The 21,207-nt window shown below is 52.9% G+C and overlaps 2 protein-coding genes across 6 annotated transcripts in view; one reads left to right on the top strand and one right to left on the bottom strand.

Moving 5' to 3' along the window:
- The window catches only part of myo1f (myosin IF), a 308,989-nt gene that overhangs the window by 193,908 nt on the left and 93,874 nt on the right, over positions 1–21,207 (top strand).
- The window catches only part of csnk1g2b (casein kinase 1, gamma 2b), a 35,370-nt gene continuing 16,059 nt past the window's right edge, over positions 1,897–21,207 (bottom strand). For 4 of the 5 annotated variants that reach the window (XM_030373371.1, XM_030373373.1, XM_030373374.1 and 1 more), the window contains 8 exons: positions 13,196–13,344; positions 12,105–12,339; positions 11,352–11,437; positions 10,069–10,153; positions 9,203–9,351; positions 8,675–8,755; positions 4,574–4,680; positions 1,897–3,732 (listed from right to left, as the gene is read on the bottom strand). In XM_030373371.1, coding sequence (XP_030229231.1) covers positions 3,678–3,732; positions 4,574–4,680; positions 8,675–8,755; positions 9,203–9,351; positions 10,069–10,153; positions 11,352–11,437; positions 12,105–12,339; positions 13,196–13,344 — 947 coding nt within the window. In that variant the 3' untranslated portion in view covers positions 1,897–3,677. The remainder of the gene's footprint in view (positions 3,733–4,573; positions 4,681–8,674; positions 8,756–9,202; positions 9,352–10,068; positions 10,154–11,351; positions 11,438–12,104; positions 12,340–13,195; positions 13,345–21,207) is intronic. The other variant, XM_030373375.1, reaches the window with a different exon arrangement.

The raw sequence follows: 21,207 nt of genomic DNA, 5'->3' as shown, positions 1-21,207 counted from the left end.
AATGTGCAATCTGCAGCGGCGTCATTCTTAGTTTTTTTTTTTATTATTGTTTGGGGTACGGTTGGCATTGATGTTAAGAGACCATTTTTTGTGAGCAGAAGAGAGTAGAGAATATATAAAGATTAGAAAAGTTCCAACCATTTGAATACTTTTACAGGATACATTCAAATGTTTACAATAGGCGGATGATATTAGTTCCTTTTTATACATTGCAATTATTTGGCGAAAAGATAAACCATACAGAATTCTTCAATGGTTCTGTCTAGAATTAGTCTTCAATAGCAGTACAATCGCATTAAATACGGTCTTGTTTATTGAAAATATAACCATTTGTTGTCATTCAAACAGAATTTATAGGACATAGTGTTGGGGTCATGATGTTTTCATCTTTTATTTCAGCCCATTCAGCCCGAGGTGTATATGTTTAACCTCAACAAGGCAAGCTATCCATTTACACCAACACCAGTTTAGTTTAGTAAGGCCAAGTAAAGTGACGTCATGGATATTATGCATTATGAATCATAAATATATCAAAACAAAAGTTGAATGTGTGTGTGTGTGTGTGTGTGTGTGTGTGTGGTTCAAATGGTTCACGAAAAACTAAGCTGCGTTATACTGATTGGCCAGACCAGCCAACCCCCCCCGGTTATTATCAGCATGACGTCATGATAAAACCAAACACTGTCGGGACAGCCTTGTGGTCTTTGAGGACCCACCTGGGAGTCTGAGGACCTACCTGCTGGGTTCCGGCTCCGACCCCATCCTGGTCATGTTGCTGTCGGCCCAGCTCATTGTGAGCAGATCTGCAATAGCCAATCAAAAACTTACTCTGAAATTGCCTCCCACCTGTTTGGCTTAAGTCAGTATACCCTTAGTCGAGTTTAAACTGTTACCTTCATGATGAATCCTTTTTTTTATTAAAACCTAGTCGTCGTTATGGTTAAAGGTGCTTTCGTTTTGAGTACTTTGATTACATTTTATATTTCATAGTAGGCTACCTATATAAATTATATAACTAGGCCTATGACTAACTGGGGCCATCTCAAATGTACCTTTCTAAACAAGGGAAATAGTTCTACCGAGTGAATTACACCAACGAGCTCCCGACGTGGATTTGTACAAATCAGAAAACAGCTAATTATTTGAATTATACTACCGTTGTCACACGGTGGTGCTGTGGTCCAGGGAGTGAACGTGAGAGGCTCCTCGTGGAGATACTACTCCTCTTCATTTTAATACAGTCGAATGATAATTCCTTGAATCAATTTGGAACAAACAAAGACATGATGATGGAGAGATAATCGACTGACGGCAGATGGCCTCGGGAAGATGCAGTAAGCCTACGAAAATATGTGGCGTTATCCTTTAGAACGGATTATTAGAACAGATAAGTGGACTTAAAAAATGCAATATAAAGCTTAGTGTATTATCTTAGCACCCCCTCTTGAATGCAACTTCCAAATCACTTGACAAAAATACACCCTGAGAAAAGAGGAATTTGAGGGTGAAACCCATGGAGCTACAAAGGTGTAACCCCAGACTCCCATCCATCCTGACCTCGCCCGCGAGCATCGACAGATGTTTTACCGCAGCCAGTCCAGAAACCGGAACCTTCCCGAATTTAACCTGTGTTTCAATTGGGAATCATAAGTATCAATAAAAACAATGGCCTTATGTATCATTATCACTGCAAAGTCTACCCACTAGCGTCATAGATGTTGGTCAGGTGATACTGGAATGTGAAAAGTTCAAGTGTCAAGTTAATTATTATGTTCTCATAATTCCTAATTTATCACGAGTGACATTAGTAAAATAAGGGTGTCGAGGACCAGACGACCATGGCTAAAACTGTCAGTGTTCACTTCATGGAATGAATGATGTCCATAGACAACAATGAACGTCTTCTCAGGTCAAACAAATAATGACCCAAGCTGAGCTTTATTTTTCTATTTGATCGTCTGCGCTCCGTTCCGTCATTTCCGGTTTTGGATTACTGCCACGACACTAGCGCCGCCCAGTGTTAAGGAGACTTATCGCATCTCACGCAAGCGCAGTACGTACACGCAACTGTGCAGTTGGCATTAGTCTTCACGGTGTGTTTCCATGCAACCCTTCTGCTGAATGGGTCAAACGAGAGGCAGCAGAGCGGTCAGATAAAGGCAGTTGGCCGTTGGTTAGTGTCTGGCCGGTGTGTGCCTCTTAAACCCAGCTGCTGCTCACAGCAGGGTTCTGGCCCGGTCCCTTCCCCTGTCTGGCCCTCGTGGGGGCAGAAGGGACTGGCCCCTGGTAACGTCCTGTGTCCGGCCCTCGGTGGGGGTGGGGCCCCCCGATGGGGCCCTTCGGCCGTGGGCAGAGGGGACGACTCCCTGGTGTGCCGGGGAAGTGTGGCACGGCTTCACTTCGTAGCACCACGATGGACAGACACGTTTGGGGAATGAAGATAAAATCGCATTTCTGGACAAACACTTGAGCTTTAAACATTTTACTTGGAAAGGCACAAACTATGATTTCCTGGGAAATTATTCCGGATGTAGGAAATAAAAATCGAACGACATTATACTGTTCCATGTAAATTCACAACATTTGCGGCCATACGTACGTAAATCTGATATATATATCCAGGGTTAGATATAGATATAGATATATATGGATATATCTATAGCTATAGATACATAAATATATATGCCTTGCGAATGACTTTCTAGATCAGTCTTTATTAAGGTGTTTTCTTAATTGTTAATTTCAAACCTAAAATTTCACTGTACTTTTTCATTTTCTCCAAAAGTGCAATAATAGTAATAAGAGAGCTTAATATCAGACGCTCGCCGCCTTCCACAGTACCTGAGGCCAGTGACTGCTACAAAGACCACGCTGACGGACAGAAAGAAAGCCAGTATGAGGAAGGAGAAAAAAAATGTAGAAATCCAGAACGCTACAACATAAAAGTAAGCTTGTTTTCAATCCAGGAGTCCGCTTTGAAAACTGAAGATTCAATTACAAAAAAAAAGAAAAAAAGAGAACATAAAGATCCTCGATGATTCTGCTTGATGGATGCGATGCGTCTCAGTGATGCAGACATTAGTGTCGTTCATGCGTCTGACGTTGATCTGCTGCTGGGGAGCGAGTTCTACAGGACCTCTCAGTGGCCAAGCTGAGCCATGTTCTGAATCTACAACCCTTCACCAGTAGATCCATAGTTCATATTCACGTCGGTCGGTATTCACACTTCATTGGTACAACTTTGCACTTTTTTTTTTATCCATAAGCCACCCCTGCAAATCCTCCCACCCCCACCCTCAGCCCCACCCTCAGCCCCACCCTCAGCCCCACCCTCAGCCCCACCCTCAGCCTCACCCTCAGCCCCACCCTCAGCCTCACCCCCCACCAGCCTTCAGCACAGGAGTCTTCTCTCCATGGTAGAAAAAATGGAAAAGGAACCAGTGTGTGGAAGTCAGTAGAACCACAACACCCCCCCGCACCCTGAGGGGGGGTGAGCCAGAGAGGGGTGGGGGGGGGGGTGTAGCAGGGAGGGAGAGAGGGAGGCGTGGGGGAGGGCGCTGCCGTGCCCTCCTCTTTGCTGCTGCTTCTGTTGTCAAAGTGGACAGTGAATGTTTCAAGTTCCTCTGGGGTCTCCCCCCTCTCCCCTCTCTCCCCCCTGCCCTCACCCCTCTCCTGGCTCACTTGTGCCTCTGGAGGGCTTTCCTCTTTCTTCTTTTGAAGAAACAACAGCACCTGTGGGGAGACGGAATGCTTTAGGTCCACCCAGGGGGACACACACCTTGGTTCACCCACCAGGGGGTCCACCTGGGGGTCCACCTGGGGGTCCACCAGGGGGGTCCACCAGGGGGTCCACCAGGGGGTCCACCCTGGGGGTCCACCCTGGGGGTCCACCCTGGGGGTCCACCAGGGGGGTCCACCAGGGGGTCCACCAGGGGGGGCCGATGGCCGGTCAGAACCTGAGCTAAACCCAGAAGTACTCTGAGATAAGTGCATTGTTCATTTTGATATTCTAACTTATTCAATACAAATAAAGAAACATGAATCAAGCCTAATATGTGTGTTTGATAAATGTGTCCTAAAGAATGTACGAGTTAAAGGAGTTCATCTTAAACTCATCAAATGACCCACACATGACTTCAGGATGAAGGGGAAGAGGAGCCTGTATCGATATGAAGCTGTGTGAGCACCCCCCCCCCCCTCCCCCCCCCCCCCCCCCCCACCGCCCCCCTCCTCCACCACCCCTACCCCCCCTCCTCCACCACCCACCCCTCCTCCACCCCTCCCCCACCGCCCCCCTCCCCCACCACCCACCCCTCCTCCCCCTCCCTCCCCTCAACCACCACCCCCCCCCCCTCCCCCACCACCCCGACCCCCCCTCCTCCCCCCCTCCCTCTCCTCAACCACCACCAACCCCCCCTCCTCCACCACCCCCCCCCCCCACCGCCCCCCTCCTCCACCACCCCCACCCCCCCTCCTCCACCACCCACCCCTCCTCCCCCCCTCCCTCCCCCTCCCTCTCCTCCTCCAACCCCCTCCTCTGCTCTGCATGGCGTAAGCCCCGCCCTCCTCTCACTTGGTTTCGTCGGCGACCTCCACCTCGGTGGGGGCCGTGATGGGGGCGTTGGAGTGCACGGCGCCGGGGTCGTCCGTGTTCAGCTCCCCGTTGGTGGAGCTCATCACCTGGGGAGGGACAGGGGGAGGAGACTCTGCTTAAGCACCTCCTCCTCCCACCGGGGAGGGGGCGGGGTTAGGGTTCCATGTTATTCTACCACTAGGACCTTCAACCATTACAAAACATCTAGAAGTAACTAAAGGATTCTGAGTCATTGATTTTAACTGCTAAGATGTTTTGATCCATAACCAACTATGAGGGATCAATTAAGGATGTAGTTCTAAGAAAAAACACTAGGTGGCACATATACCCAATTAATTTCTAAAGCATCTAGGAAAAATGATGGCACAATGGAAAACTGTTGACTACATTGCACCAACATCTCATGAATAAATGTAAATATATCAAACTAAAATAACAAATTCTATTGGATTTTTTACGATAAAGTAATCTGAACCAAGTCATGTAGCCGAACACTGAGGAGATCATTAGCTTTAACTCTTTTGAATGAAGTGCCTTGATTCAACAGAACTGTACTGCAAAGATCCCACGTCTCTAAACCCAGTGGATCACCAGGTGCTCTCACTACGGGGGGTGGATCACCAGGTGCTCTCACTACGGGGGGTGGATCACCAGGTGCTCTCACTACAGGGGGGGTAGATCACCAGGGGTTCTCAGTACGGGGGTGTATCACCAGGTGCTCTCACTATGGGGGGGTGGATCACCAGGGGTTCTCACTACGGGGGGTGGATCACCAGGTGCTCTCACTACGGGGGGTGGATCACCAGGTGCTCTCACTACAGGGGGGGTAGATCACCAGGGGTTCTCAGTACGGGGGTGTATCACCAGGTGCTCTCACTATGGGGGGGTGGATCACCAGGGGTTCTCACTACGGGGGGTGGATCACCAGGTGCTCTCACTACGGGGGGTGGATCACCAGGTGCTCTCACTACGGGGGGTGGATCACCAGGGGCCGGTTGCACCAACTGGGCGTAACTAAGACTGGTCGTAACTGCTAAGTAGGTCTTAGTTACGACCTGGCGTTAGAATGGAACTAACGCCGGTTGCACCAACGGGACTTACGCCTGGTCTTAACTACGCCCGGTAGCCATGCGCGGCCATGTGAATGTTCCATGGTATGCGCATATCACCGCGTTGCTAGGATACCTCGTGACAACAGCTGTATACTATTTTACTTGACATGCTGTTGGACACCGAAATAAATAATTCATTCGTTCACTCGTTGTCATTCATCAATTGTGTTAATGCCTAACAATAAAACACTGCAAACGAATATAATTAAAATATGAATTTGTAATGTCTGGTTTACGACGAGCAGGCATTTAGACGGGAATGGTTCTGTAGGAGAGATTTGTTTAATGTGTCGGCCGATATAAAACATATAAACATAGTTAAAACAACATTCACAACTGATTATAAGTTGAGAACGGACTAATCGGCCAGCGATATCTTCCCGACAGGCAGTCGATCTGTGAACACTGATCATATCGCCGGCTGTGCTTTGAAATGCAGTTTAGCGAAGCGTTGCAAGGATGGTGGTAAAGCTGCATTGGATTGGCTTTAATTGCTATAGAAACAGCCTGGAATTTCAACTCTACGCCTGCCCCTGACCAGGCGTAGGATTTACGCCTGGTCTAAGTGAAAAGAACGCTAAGCCCAGTTGGTGCAACCGGCGTAACGGTTAGGTTGGACTTAGAACGCCAAGTTACGACCAGGCGTAGTTACGACCAGGCTTACGCCCAGTTGGTGCAACCGGCCCCAGGTGCTCTCACTACGGGGGGTAGATCACCAGGGGTTCTCAGTACGGGGGTAGATCACCAGGTGCTCTCACTACGGGGGGGTGGATCACCAGGTGTTCCGGGGGGGGTGGATCACCAGGTGTTCTCACTACGGGGGTGGATCACCAGGTGTTCTCACTACGGGGGGGTGGATCACCAGGTGTTCTCACTACGGGGGTGGATCACCACAGTGGATCACCACAGTGGGTCACCACAGTGGGTCACCAGGGGTTCTCACTACGGGGGGTGGATCACCAGGTGCTCTCTCTACGGGGGGTAGATCACCAGGTGCTCTCACTACGGGGGGTGGATCACCAGGTGCCCTCACTACGGGGGGGTGGATCACCAGGTGCCCTCACTACGGGGGGGTGGATCACCAGGTGCTCTCACTACGGGGGGTAGATCACCAGGGGTTCTCAGTACGGGGGTGGATCACCACAGTGGGTCACCAGGGGTTCTCAGTACGGGGGTGGATCACCACAGTGGGTCACCAGGGGTTCTCAGTACGGGGGTGGATCACCACAGTGGATCCACCACAGTGGGTCACCAGGGGTTCTCAGTACGGGGGTGGATCACCACAGTGGGTCACCAGGGGTTCTCAGTACGGGGGTGGATCACCACAGTGGGTCACCAGGGGTTCTCAGTACGGGGGTGGATCACCACAGTGGGTCACCAGGGGTTCTCAGTACGGGGGTGGATCACCACAGTGGGTCACCAGGGGTTCTCACTACGGCGGTAGCACTGCGCTCTGTGCCAGTGTCTGCGGTGGGAGGGCGTGTCGTCCCGTTGAGCAGACAGAGCGTGTGGACCGATGGGGGGGGGGGGGGGGGGGGGGGGGGGCATCACAGGGGGGACACCACAGAGCCACGCAGCAGTACCTGGACAGAGCCCCCCCGCCGCTCTGAGCCCCCCCCCGGCTGGTTATGGGTCACGGGGGCCGGTTGGGCCTCACCTCCTCGGGGCTCAGGGGACTGACCGTAGAGCGAGACACAGGAGGGGGGGAGCAGCGGGGGAGGGAGGGCCGTGGGGTGGTGGGGTTGGTGTGCATGTGAGGTGGGGGTGAGTAGCGTGTGTTTGTGGGGGAGGGTATGATGGAATAGGGTCAGGGGAGTAAATGGGAATAAGGAAGAAAAACAAACAAAACAAAGGTTTTTTCAAAGAAGTTAGAGAACCGTAACCGTTGGAGACTAACGCTGTGAATCATGGGGGGACGCAGATCCAAAAACAGGCAGGATATCAAACAGACAGCCGTGATCACATCCCCAAGCACAGTGGACCTTAAACACCACATTGTTTGTCTCAATTCATTTATTGTGAAAATATGTTCCCAGACATATTCCATTCTCCCGTGTCTTGGGCTAGGACTCATTGGCCAATGGGGCTTGATTTGACAGCCATTAGGGTCGCTATTTCTTCCCCAGTTTGGGTACACAAGACATATTCTACCAACATGTGAAACCCATCATCTCATAATATCTCCTGTCAATCGATCCTCATTATGTCTCATATTGAAAAGGGTCATTCTTTGACAACCAATGATCGGCCCCGTTATATCTACTGCCTTGTCCACGTGACCACGCGGCCACGTGGGGATTGGCCGCGTTATAAGAGGGCGGTAAACTGGCTGCTGTCAACAGCCTGGAGCCAGGAGTCATCACAGTCTAGAGTCCAAAGTGATAAGTCAATCATAAAACCTTTCAGCCCACTTTAAAACGTCTCACCAGGAAACCAAGAGGACAACTTAATATATAATCTAGTACCTTTTCTCTTTTTGAAACCTTTGTTAAATAAGACATTTCTGATAATGCCAAAGGGTCAAGGCTGATATGCAAATACATGGATTGAAATGGGAGGTGGGGTCCAGTGTATACTGTGTCACACTCAGCAGACAGCCTGTCATTACTGCTAGAAAACAATGCATGAAGCATCTCCAACTCGTGCCATGACGGAGCTTAGAGCGGCGGAGTGTGGCGGGTCTGTCCGAGCGGCCGGCTCGCCCTGTGGCTCCGCCCCCCGGCTCGCCCTGTGGCTCCGCCCCCTGGCTCGCCAGCGTTAGCAGCAGATACTCTTTCTATTTTCTTTACTGCCTTCTTAACCGACAATGGGCGACGCTGAAGAGAAGCGTTATGCGTTGAAAGAAAGGCAACAAGGGAACAAGTATGGCAGCCATTTCGTCCAGGGAGTAGCGGCAGCGCCCTGACGACGTGGAGGAGGAACCGGACCGACCGGGCGCTGGTGTGCGTGTGAGCAGGAGGGCGCTCACCTGGTTCTTGGTCTGCTGTTGTGCTTTGTCTCTGCTGGGCTGTGCGGGCGTGTCGCTGGGGATGGGGCCTATGGGCGTTGGCTGGGACACCAGAAGGAAGAGGTTAACAAACACTGTCCCGCATGGGACCAGCATGTGGATATGAAGCTCTGGACGGAGGCTTATGGAGGCGTGGTGGGCCTGCCAGCATCGATGTCCTCATTAACTCATAGAAGCAAAAGGGCCCCGGGGCCCCGGTGCACCCCGGTGTCCCCCGGGGCCCCGGTGCACCCCGGTGTCCCCCGGGGCCCCGGTGCACCCCGGTGTCCCCCGGTGCACCCCGGTGTCCCCCGGGGCCCCGGTGCACCCCGGTGTCCCCCGGTGCACCCCGGTGTCCCCCGGGGCCCCGGTGCACCCCGGTGTCCCCCGGTGCACCCCGGTGTCCCCCGGGGCCCCGGTGCACCCCGGTGTCCCCCGGTGCACCCCGGTGTCCCCTGGGGCCCCGGTGTCCCCGTCACACTGAAGGAGGCCTCGCGGGAGGGGACTCACCAGAGGCTTGCCGACCCAGTCGTATTCGTAGTCGAACACGTAGCTGTTCCTGTCGAACAGGTCCGTGAAGAGCTTCCTCAGGTAGTCGTAGTCGGGCTTCTCAAAGAAGTCCAGCCGGCGGACGTAGCGCAGGTACGTTGCCATCTCTTCTACAAGCACAGGACGGGGTCAGGGGTCATTACAGGACGGGGTCAGGGGTCATTACAGGGCGGGGTCAGGGGTCATTACAGGGCGGGGTCATTACAGGGCGGGGTCATTACAGGGCGGGGTCAGGGGTCATTACAGGGCGGGGTCAGGGGTCATTACAGGGCGGGGTCAGGGGTCATTACAGGGCGGGGTCAGGGGTCATTACAGGACGGGGTCAGGGGTCATTACAGGGCGGGGTCAGGGGTCATTAGAGGGCGGGGTCATTACAGGGCGGGGTCAGGGGTCATTAGAGGGCGGGGTCATTACAGGGCGGGGTCAGGGGTCATTAGAGGGCGGGGTCAGGGGTCATTACAGGGCGGGGTCAGGGGTCATTAGAGGGCGGGGTCAGGGGTCATTACAGGGCGGGGTCAGGGGTCATTACAGGGCGGGGTCAGGGGTCATTACAGGACGGGGTCATTACAGGGCGGGGTCAGGGGTCATTAGAGGGCGGGGTCAGGGGTCATTACAGGACGGGGTCAGGGGTCATTACAGTGCGGGGTCAGGGGTCATTACAGGACGGGGTCAGGGGTCATTACAGGGCGGGGTCGGGGGTCATTACAGGACGGGGTCATCACAGGGCGGGGTCAGGGGTCATTAGAGGGCGGGGTCAGGGGTCATTACAGGACGGGGTCAGGGGTCATTAGAGGGCGCTCTGATCATTGATGGTGACCGATGCTCACCTGGGAAGCTCTCACAGAGCACTTCTATCGGCGTGGCGCGTTTGGTATCCCCGATCTTCTGGTAGCGCTCCTTCAATGTGTCCGCCTGCAGGCAGAACCACAGACGCATTATCCCCCCCCTCCAAGCTAGCCCCACCCTGCAGGCAGAACCAGAGACGCATTATCTCCCCCCTCCAAGCTAGCCCCACCCTGCAGGCAGAACCACAGACGCATTTTCCCCCCCCTCCAAGCTAGCCCCACCCTGCAGGCAGAACCACAGACGCATTATCCCCCCCCTCCAAGCTAGCCCCACCCTGCAGGCAGAACCACAGACGCATTATCCCCCCCCTCCAAGCTAGCCCCACCCTGCAGGCAGAACCACAGACGCATTATCCCCCCCCCTCCAAGTTAGCCCCACCCTGAAACCCACCCAGACAGTGGCCCCCGTGTGGCCCCCGTGCGGTCAGTGGCCCCCGTGCGGTCGGTGGCCCCCGTGCGGTCGGTGGCCCCCGTGCGGTCGGTGGCCCCCGTGTGGTCAGTGGCCCCCGTGTGGCCCCCGTGTGGCCCCCGTGTGGTCAGTGGCCCCCGTGTGGCCCCCGTGTGGTCAGTGGCCCCCGTGTGGCCCCCGTGTGGTCAGTGGCCCCCGTGTGGCCCCCGTGTGGTCAGTGGCCCCCGTGTGGTCGGTGGCCCCCGTGTGGTCAGTGGCCCCCGTGTGGTCGGTGGCCCCCGTGTGGTCAGTGGCCCCCGTGTGGTCGGTGGCCCCCGTGCGGTCGGTGGCCCCCGTGCGGTCGGTGGCCCCCGTGCGGTCGGTGGCCCCCGTGCGGTCGGTGGTCCCCGTGCGGTCAGTGGCCCCCGTGTGGTCAGTGGCCCCCGTGTGGCCCCCGTGTGGTCACGTATTGCCCCGTTGATGACCCATCACCAGGTGGAGTTAGGGACCCAGACTCAGCCGTTCGGACCGTCCTAATGAACCTGGTTTGATATTCATGTTACTAAAGAGTTGGACCATGTACTGAGGGAGCTTAACGGATCCTGCTTCCACATAATGAAGAGAAGGTTAAGCCTCCCAGACCACATGTGTATATATATATATTGGTTTATATTATGCAATGGAGATAATGCAAGGTTGGTGTGCAGTTGCACCATCATCCAGTAGATGCTATGGGGCTAAAACCTGTGGGTCAAAGCCCGATGTCCCTGAGCAAGCTGCCCACACCCACTGCTCACTAATGACCTCAACACTCACTGCAAGTTGGATGGATGCGCGTGTTGAATGACTCGATGGTAGTAGTGGGATAGCACGGTACCTTAAGGCCCTGCCAGGGAAGGCTCCCTCGCAGGAAGTACATGAACATGTGACCTAAAGCCTCCAGGTCGTCTCTCCTGCTTTGCTCTGGAACGGAGAGGAGATGAGTCAGAGTGTATTACTGGCCAACATTCATGGGCGCATTTATGACCTGTTTGCTGAGAGAGGGATAAGAACAGGATAGCAATGAGGGCTGCCAGACCTCTAGGGTTGGGCTCTGGCGCCATCAGCTCTCTGATAACGCCGTGAAGAAAAGATGACTCGGTTAAATAAGGTACATATCCAGTGTTTCCCCCAGAAAATGTCAAGGTGGTCAGAGAGCGGGGGGCGGCCCTGCAGTCTTTGGTGAGGGTTTCAGTTCAAACGACTATTGTTTTGAACAGTATTTTTTGTACCTGATGGAAGTATGTTTTCTTTCCCTACGGGAGTTTTGTGCTTTGCTAATGCATAATGCATAATAATATTTTTTTCTATTATTATTGACTACACATTGGTAGTCAAGGCAGGACCCTATTGTTGTTAAGGCGGCCGCCTTAACCATACAGTGCTGGGGGAAACATTGATATCGGATTACCTGAAATAATATCGCAGCAATGGTTGTGCCCCATTGTCTGTTCTAATTAAAACCTTGACCATTTAAAAGCTATCCAAATTCCTGTAAAAGGTTGGTATAAGGACAATTAATCAAAGCCAGATCATGTGCTTTTATCACATGTACATTCAGGAGGGGGGCCAAGTGGCGGAGGGGTCTCACCTTTGCCCAGGTGTGTGTTGATGCTCATGTAGCGGGCCGTGCCCGTCAGGCTCTTGTGCTCCCGGTACGGGATGTGTTTCTTGGTTTCCGGGTCGATGTACTCTTTGGCCAGACCAAAGTCGATGATGTGGATGGTGTGCTGTCGCTTGCTCCCGGGACGGCCCACCAGGAAGTTCTCCGGCTTCACGTCCCGGTAGATCAGGCTCTTGGTGTGCACGTACTCCATCCGGGTGATCTGGCAGGAGGAGAAAACGAATGGGTCACCGTCTCATTTCAGTCAATAGCGAATAACAATCAAAGGACAAACCCTGCAGGGCGCTGCTAACCACGTTCCCCTTGGCTTTGAGGTTAGGGTTAGGGTTAGCTTTACCCTAACCCTAACCCTGCAGGGCGCTGCTACCCACGTTCCCCTTGGCTTTGAGGTTAGGGTTAGGGTTAGCTTTACCCTAACCCTAACCCTGCAGGGCGCTGCAACCCACGTTCCCCTTGGCTTTGAGGTTAGGGTTAGGGTTAGCTTTACCCTAACCCTAACCCTGCAGGGCGCTGCTAACCACGTTCCCCTTGGCTTTGAGGTTAGGGTTAGGGTTAGCTTTACCCTAACCCTGCAGGGCGCTGCTACCCACGTTCCCCTTGGCTTTGAGGTTAGGGTTAGGGTTAGCTTTACCCTAACCCTAACCCTGCAGGGCGCTGCTAACCACGTTCCCCTTGGCTTTGAGGTTAGGGTTAGGGTTAGCTTTACCCTAACCCTAACACTGCAGGGCGCTGCTACCCACGTTCCCCTTGGCTTTGAGGTTAGGGTTAGGGTTAGCTTTACCCTAACCCTAACCCTGCAGGGCGCTGCTACCCACGTTCCCCTTGGCTTTGAGGTTAGGGTTAGGGTTAGCTTTACCCTAACCCTGCAGGGCGCTGCTACCCACGTTCCCCTTGGCTTTGAGGTTAGGGTTAGGGTTAGCTTTACCCTAACACTGCAGGGCGCTGCTAACCACGTTCCCCTTGGCTTTGAGGTTAGGGTTAGCTTTACCCTAACCCTAACCCTGCAGGGCGCTGCTACCCACGTTCCCCTTGGCTTTGAGGAAAGGCAGGGTGCTTACCAGCTGTATGGCTATCATGAGGACCGTCTTCAGGGAGAAGGTGCGGTCGCAGAGGTCAAACAGGTCCTCCAGGCTGGGTCCCAGTAGCTCCAGCACCATGGCGTTGTATTTCCCACAGGGACCAAAGTAGTACACCTGAGGGATTCCCTCTGGACAGACAGGGGCAGACAGTCAGCTTGGTCGGCACTGAGTACACATCCTCCTCAAACAGCAGCGGGCTTCAGGGGGCCTGAAGGAGGCAACGCCCTGTAACTGGCCCTGGTTAGTTTACCAGTGATACTGGATCCTTTCTGCAGGGTAAGTCTTAGGTATGTAGAACAACATACTTCATTTATCTTGTGACATGTGACATTTAAATGTAAATTAGTAAAATTTTATTCTAGCAATTTGATTAAGATTATATCTTAATACCAGCATCATTGACACCTTAATCCCATCAAAAACCATTTTTATTCACACAAGGACTTCACAGTAAAGGGGAAGCCCACTTTGAACAGGGGCTCCACACGGTGACAGAGTGTGGGCGAACACCCTGAAGCATCACTCATGAGGGAGGATGAAGCTCGGGTTCTGGAAGCTTTGAGAATGTGTGAATCAGGGCTGTAGAAATATCCTCCACCCCACAGACTTGGTTCTCTTCCTCCATTCTCTCCATTGTGGGTTGGACACAAACCCCCACATGCTACTACAAACCATCCACCCCCACCACGGTCTCCACCACGGCCTCCACCTCCACCACGGTCTCCACCACGGTCACCACCACGGTCTCCACCACGGCCTCCACCCCACCTCGGCCTCCACCCCCCAGTCTGAACCTCAGCCTGCTGCCATCATGACACGTTCGACTCAACAGTTGTGTGTTTTCCATCCTACTGGGCGCCGGGCAGCGGCGGGACTGGGTAGCTGTCTGCCGGTCGGAGCAGGGGTCCCCACTCCCTCCACACGGCCCTTAGGGGGTATTGCAGTTGTGCTGTTTGAAGCTGTTCTTAACCAATTAGACCACTTCAGAAATGAAACAGAAAATAAATGGCAATCTCAACTAAGCGTGTGCGTGATAAATAATAACCTTGCATCCACGTAATAAATGGTCTAAAATGCGACCATTTTGTTGGCAGTCTTAAGGCTTACAACAGCGATGGGAAACCAGCAGCATAATGACAACGCACCCATCACCTTCGACCTTTATACCCGGGCTCATTCACCACCACACCCTGATCTGGAACTGTCCGCATGACCTCAGAAGAATGTGGGGCCTCCTTAAAGCATATAATGTATATGGGTATAATGTCGCAGCGGTTCTGCTTTAGTTGTTTTCATGGATCAAACTAAAAGTAACCGAGACCGCACACACGAGATGGTTGAACCAGCCAACTGCGAGCCATTGTGAAATTTAAATGGCATCTATTTCTACATCATTTGTGCAGATTTCCAATCCAAAACAAACAAAAAATAATCTACATTTATTAACATGAAGTTCCAAGATAGCCCCAAACCCATTAGTAGGATGACCCACTAATGGTTTTGGTGGCGAAGCACAAAAGCTGCAGACAAGCACAGCCTCAGCAGATGCTTGTCCTACATTTTTGGGACAGACCTTTTTATGTACTTTCACTATGTTGGCGAGGTGCAGCGGTCAACACACCTTGTGTTTTGGGATTTTAAGGGTGAAACTCAGTGCTATGGTGGCAGTGAATTAAGAACCACACACACACACACACACACACACACACACACACACACACACACACACACACACACACACACACACACACACACACACACACACACACACACACACACACACACACACACACACACACACACACAGTGTGCATGCGTCAGGAGCTCATGAAGAACACGGAGCATGTTTACTGAGCAGTGTGGGAGAGTGCTCTGAGTGACTGTGCTTAATGCTGACCTTCTAACCAGGGGGTGGAGGGATTAGAGCTGGATTTGCATGATCGTTCCTGCAGGGAAAAAGGCTGAATGGTGCATGAATGCATACACATTCATGCACACATGTGCAACCACCACACGGGCTGACAAGCCCAGTCACAGCCCGTCCCCAGAACACCTGTGAACAAGCCCGTGGAACGGTACCAGGCCTGGAATCCACTGTCTAACTCTGCCTCTTTCCATCGACAGTACCAGCTCAACTTGCCACGACTTGGAATGGCACGACTTGGTTTGGTTCCAGGCATGTCATGATTCCATCGAGAATAAAGTACCTCTTTAACTTAGGCGGGTCATCAAAGCCTGCATGCGCAAAACTGCGCATGCTTATCACGCAACATATAAGCAGACAGGGCTAGACTCCGAAGCGTCTCCTCTTCTGTCACGGCCCACGGCGTGTTCTTGCGCGCTGATCCTGCGGTATTCAATAATCAATCAATACTGTTGACTGAACGCTGATGCTAGTGTTGAAAGATGCTGGCATCGTGGCGAAAATGGAATCCTCGTCTGAAATCGCACCCCCTCTCCGTGTGATGCAGTTTCTCTTATTTCGTCTGTGCTTTCTAGGGTCACATCATGCATACATGTATGACTTGTAAACTATAACGTTTTCAAGTACCCTCATAGTTCATTATCTTGAATGTGAAATCTTACATTGTGGGTCGCCTATATAATGTAACATCGCTTACTGTGACAAGTTGCTCATCTTGTGATGATATGATAAACACTGCCATAAACTATAAACCCTCTTTTCGACAGAAGAAGAAATCTTACAAATCAATTTCTGTGATAAGTTGCTCATCATGTGACGATATGGTATAAAAACTGCTATAACGTGGAGAGGGGCTGCAATTTCAGACGGCGACTCCATTTTTGGGCACAATACCTGGTGTCGGTTGTCTGGCTCGGACGTCGTGCTCGTCCAGCTGTGCACTCTCTGGCCAATCAGTGACCAGCAGCCTGTTGACGTCACACAACCGTATCAGCTCTCATAGCACCTCGATGGAGGCCTGACAAACAAGGCACCAGGTACCACAGTCTGGCGATGGAAAGCCAAAAAAAGCAGGGCCAGTTGGAGGCGAGTTTGGCTGGTGCTGTCGATGGAAAAAGGGCCATAAAGGGGACCAGGCCACGACAAGAGGTCACTGGGAGTCCAACTCCTCCACACTGGGCCACATTCTGGAGGTCAGAGCAGACATGATCAACCCATCGTCTCCTGCTTGGTCCGTTTGCAAAAGGCGGCGGTGCAGTCGGGCCAACTGTAGGCCCCAGCCGTACCGGTAACAGAGGGCACAGCAGGGTGCAGTCGGGCCAACTGTAGGCCCCGGCCGTCCCGGTAACAGAGGGCACAGCAGGGTGCAGTCGGGCCAACTGTAGGCCCCGGCCGTCCCGGTAACAGAGGGCACAGCAGGGTGCAGTCGGGCCAACTGTAGGCCCCAGCCGTCCCGGTAACAGAGGGTACAGCAGGGTGCAGTCGGGCCAACTGTAGGCCCCGGCCGTCCCGGTAACAGAGGGTACAGCAGGGTGCAGTCGGGCCAACTGTAGGCCCCGGCCGTCCCGGTAACAGAGGGCACAGCAGGGTGCAGTCGGGCCAACTGTAGGCCCCGGCCGTCCCGGTAACAGAGGGCACAGCAGGGTGCAGTCGGGCCAACTGTAGGCCCCGGCCGTCCCGGTAACAGAGGGCACAGCAGGGTGCAGTCGGGCCAACTGTAGGCCCCAGCCGTCCCGGTAACAGAGGGCACAGCAGGGTGCAGTCGGGCCAACTGTAGGCCCCGGCCGTCCCGGTAACAGAGGGCACAGCAGGGTGCAGTCGGGCCAACTGTAGGCCCCGGCCGTCCCGGTAACAGAGGGCACAGCAGGGTGCAGTCGGGCCAACTGTAGGCCCCGGCCGTCCCGGTAACAGAGGGCACAGCAGGGTGCAGTCGGGCCAACTGTAGGCCCCGGCCGTCCCGGTAACAGAGGGCACAGCAGGGTGCAGTCGGGCCAACTGTAGGCCCCGGCCGTCCCGGTAACAGAGGGCACAGCAGGGTGCAGTCGGGCCAACTGTAGGCCCCGGCCGTCCCGGTAACAGAGGGCACAGCAGGGTGCAGTCGGGCCAACTGTAGGCCCCGGCCGTCCCGGTAACAGAGGGCACAGCAGGGTTCTCGTAGGCTTTACGATACAATGATTGCTTGGTCACCATCATGCAACAAAACTCAAACAATGGGGACACGTATTAGGATGATACACAAGAAAATGTCCCTGTTTTACCTAGCTGCATGTGATGTAAAATAAGCATGACAAATGCGTGTCGAATAATAGGCAGTTAATAATAGGTGTCCATGCATTGGCTAAAGCGGCATCTAAGTTTCACGCTTAGCGCTCAGTGGAATGTCTGAGACAATCAAGCCTATTGTACCTCAAGACCAACCTCCATAAACCAGAGACAATAGTGTGTGTGTGCGTGTTGGTGCTGCCCTACAGTTGATGTTAAGTTAGGAGAAGAGTGTTGAGGAGTCGGAGGCTGACTAAAGGATCTGACATTAAAGAGTTAAAGGCTGTGGATGGAGAGACACTCAGTAGCCGTCTGATCTGTACTCTGCGTTACGCCAGGCGCTCTAGACACTCAGTAGCCGTCTGATCTGTACTCTGCGTTACGCCAGGCGCTCTATATCGGTGCCGTTCTCACATCACTGAAGAGTACATTCATCTCCATATCAGACCTTTTGAATATTGAATGAGTCTTATCAGATGAATAGGAATCAAAAGCAGGCAGCATAGCTATTCTGCTAGTCCAGTACTATGCTAACCCTTTTGAAACAGAGCCAATATGATTGAGTTACTGCGTGTGAATAAATAAAGTGAAATGCAGATATCTATCGCTATATCTATATAGATGTTTGCTCACTGCTTTTAATTATAAATAAAAATCAAAACGTTGACTGAAGAATCCAGCAATTTAAACCTTAGTAATAAATTATGAACCCCTTTTTATAAACATATGGCGGTATAACTTCAGGTTGAATGGACATGACACCCTCACCCTGATACACAGCTTGATATTGCATCTCTCTGAACACACAACTTTGCATGGTATGGGGTTAGGGTTAGAGTAAGGGTCAGGGTTAGGGAACAGAGTGGTAAATACAACCCTCTTGTGGAGCGGGACAAACAGAGCCTGTCTCCTCCAGTCACGGGACATGGCGTGTACAGAATACCGTCACACACCACGTCCACTTCAGTACTCCCACTGGGCGAGGAATGAATACGTCATTTACATGGTACCAGGGACAGCATGCATGTAGATTCAGCATGGAGGAAGCCTTAAATGCTTCACTACCATGACTGCAGCAGGCAGACCGGGTATCCCTGATTGATGCACTGCGTCACCACGTCAATTTAATGTTGGAAGACGCTTCTGTGTTTAGCTCACCAACACTACCAGTGCCTCTACCACCATCACACTTACCACCACCAGTACTACTACCAGAAGTACTACCAGTACTACTACCACCACCAGTACTACTACCAGAAGTACTAGCAGTACTACTACCAGAAGTACTACCAGTACTACTACCACCACCAGTGCCTCTACCACCATCACACTTACCACCACCAGTACTACTACCAGTACTACTACCAGAAGTACTACCAGTACTACTACCAGTACTACTACCACCACCAGTACTACTACCAGAAGTACTATCAGTACTACTACCACCACCAGTACTACTACCAGAAGTACTAGCAGTACTACTACCACCACCAGTACTACTACCACCAGTACTACTACCACCACCAGTACTACAACCAGAAGTACTAGCAGTACTACTACCACCAACAGTACTACTACCAGAAGTACTAGCAGTACTACTACCACCACCACCAGTACTACTACCAGAAGTACTAGCAGTACTACTACCAGAAGTACTACCAGAAGTACTACCAGTACTACTACCACCACCAGTACTACTACCAGAAGTACTAGCAGTACTACTACCACCACCAGTACTACTACCAGAAGTACTATCAGTACTACTACCACCACCAGTACTACTACCAGAAGTACTACTACCAGAAGTACCACCAGTACTACTACCACCACCAGTACTACTACCAGAAGTACTACCAGTACTACCACCACCAGTACTACTACCAGAAGTACTACCAGTACTACTACCAGAAGTACTACCAGTACTACTACCACCACCAGTACTACTACCAGAAATACTAGCAGTACTACTACCACCACCAGTACTACTACCAGAAATACTACCACCACCAGTACTACTACCAGTAGTACTAGCAGTACTACTTATCCGACTGTTAAGGGATGAGGGCAACATCTTCTCAGCTGGTCTTTTTAAAATTATTTACAAAAAACTGGCAAATGCACGCTAATTATGTAAACCCAAGTGTGTAGCTGACTACGGCACACCGTTAAATGTGCCAATGTCATTGAAAAGCATTGTGTTATGCTTTAGGATAGCACAAATATCCTTTGCCTTGGAACATTAATACAAATAGAAAGGAACAGCCCTGGATGACCATTGCTAACCTAGTCACCTAGTCCCTAACCCTAACCCTATCCGGAGGGCGGTATGAAAGTGGCACCAGCTACGCGTTAACGCACTAAAGTGGTATGCACACACGCTGCCCCATGCCAGCACTGCTGAGGTGAAGGGGGGCTGGGTCCCAGTGGGGTCCCAGGGGGGATGGGTCCCAGTGGGGTCCCAGGGGGGCTGGGTCCCAGGGGGGCTGGATCCCAGGGGGGCTGGGTCCCAGTGGGGTCCCAGGGGGGCTGGGTCCCAGGGGGGCTGGATCCCAGGGGGGCTGGGTCCCAGTGGGGTCCAAGGGGGGCTGGGTCCCAGTGGGGTCCCAGGGGGGCTGGGTCCCAGTGGGGTCCCAGGGGGGCTGGGTCCCAGTGGGGTCCCAGGGGGGCTGGGTCCCAGTGGGGTCCCAGGGGGGCTGGATCCCAGGGGGGCTGGGTCCCAGGGGAGCTAACCCTTGACTGCAGAGAATGACCGCCCTGTCACTGAACTCCCAGAGGTCATGCAGCGCTGCAGAGTCCACAGGATTGCTTTATGGGACACCCTTAGGTCTTAATGGGTTACATGGCCTTCGACTATGTTGACATCGCAAGTGGATTTAATCTGGTCCTTTATGGCCTTTTAGCGCATTCAGCTTCAAGCAGCAGAAGGGAGCCACTGGTCTGAGAACATCCTCCTCTCTTGATGAGGGGTAATAGGGAGATATTACCGTTCCATTTCTGTCCGACTGAGCGAACGAAAGCCGCTCTATCTTGGGTTGGGTCATTGCACCTGAGCCCTCCTCCTAGGCTGAGTCAGAGGCCGTTAAGCTGCAGGTCAGTTGTGTTGCTAATGGCTGCGGGGATTGTCAGGGCGTGCTGACAGAACAACACCGACAACAGGAAGATATTGACTTGACAAATAAAGAGCGAGGCAGAGACGCGCAGAGCAGCACAGCCTGCAGGGCAGAGACGGTGAAGAGTCGGTGAAGGTCCAACAAGAGAACAAGAGAGGAGCCTTTACATTAGAATGCATTAGCAGAGTTCACCCTGAGCTCATCACTGGCGGCGGCAGGGAGACTGGGGGAGCCTGGAGGAGATGCAGAGAGACTGGAGGAGAGGCAGAGAGACTAGAGGAGAGGCAGAGAGACTAGAGGAGAGGCAGAGAGACTGGAGGAGAGGCAGAGACTGGAGGAGAGGCAGAGACTGGAGGAGAGGCAGAGAGACTAGAGGAGAGGCAGAGAGACTGGAGGAGAGGCAGAGAGACTGGAGGAGAGGCAGAGAGACTGGAGGAGAGGCAGAGACTGGAGGAGAGGCAGAGAGACTGGAGGAGAGGCAGAGAGACTGGAGGAGAGGCAGAGAGACTGGAGGAGAGGCAGAGAGACTGGAGGAGAGGCAGAGAGACTGGAGGAGAGGCAGAGAGACTGGAGGAGAGGCAGAGAGACTGGAGGAGAGGCAGAGAGACTGGAGGAGAGGCAGAGAGAGGCAGAGAGACTGGAGGAGAGGCAGAGACTGGAGGAGAGGCAGAGACTGGAGGAGCGGCAGAGAGAGG

Source organism: Gadus morhua, chromosome 12 (assembly GCF_902167405.1).
Source record: "Gadus morhua chromosome 12, gadMor3.0, whole genome shotgun sequence".
NCBI lineage: Eukaryota > Metazoa > Chordata > Actinopteri > Gadiformes > Gadidae > Gadus > Gadus morhua.
This window is presented reverse-complemented; position numbering and strand designations above follow the sequence as displayed.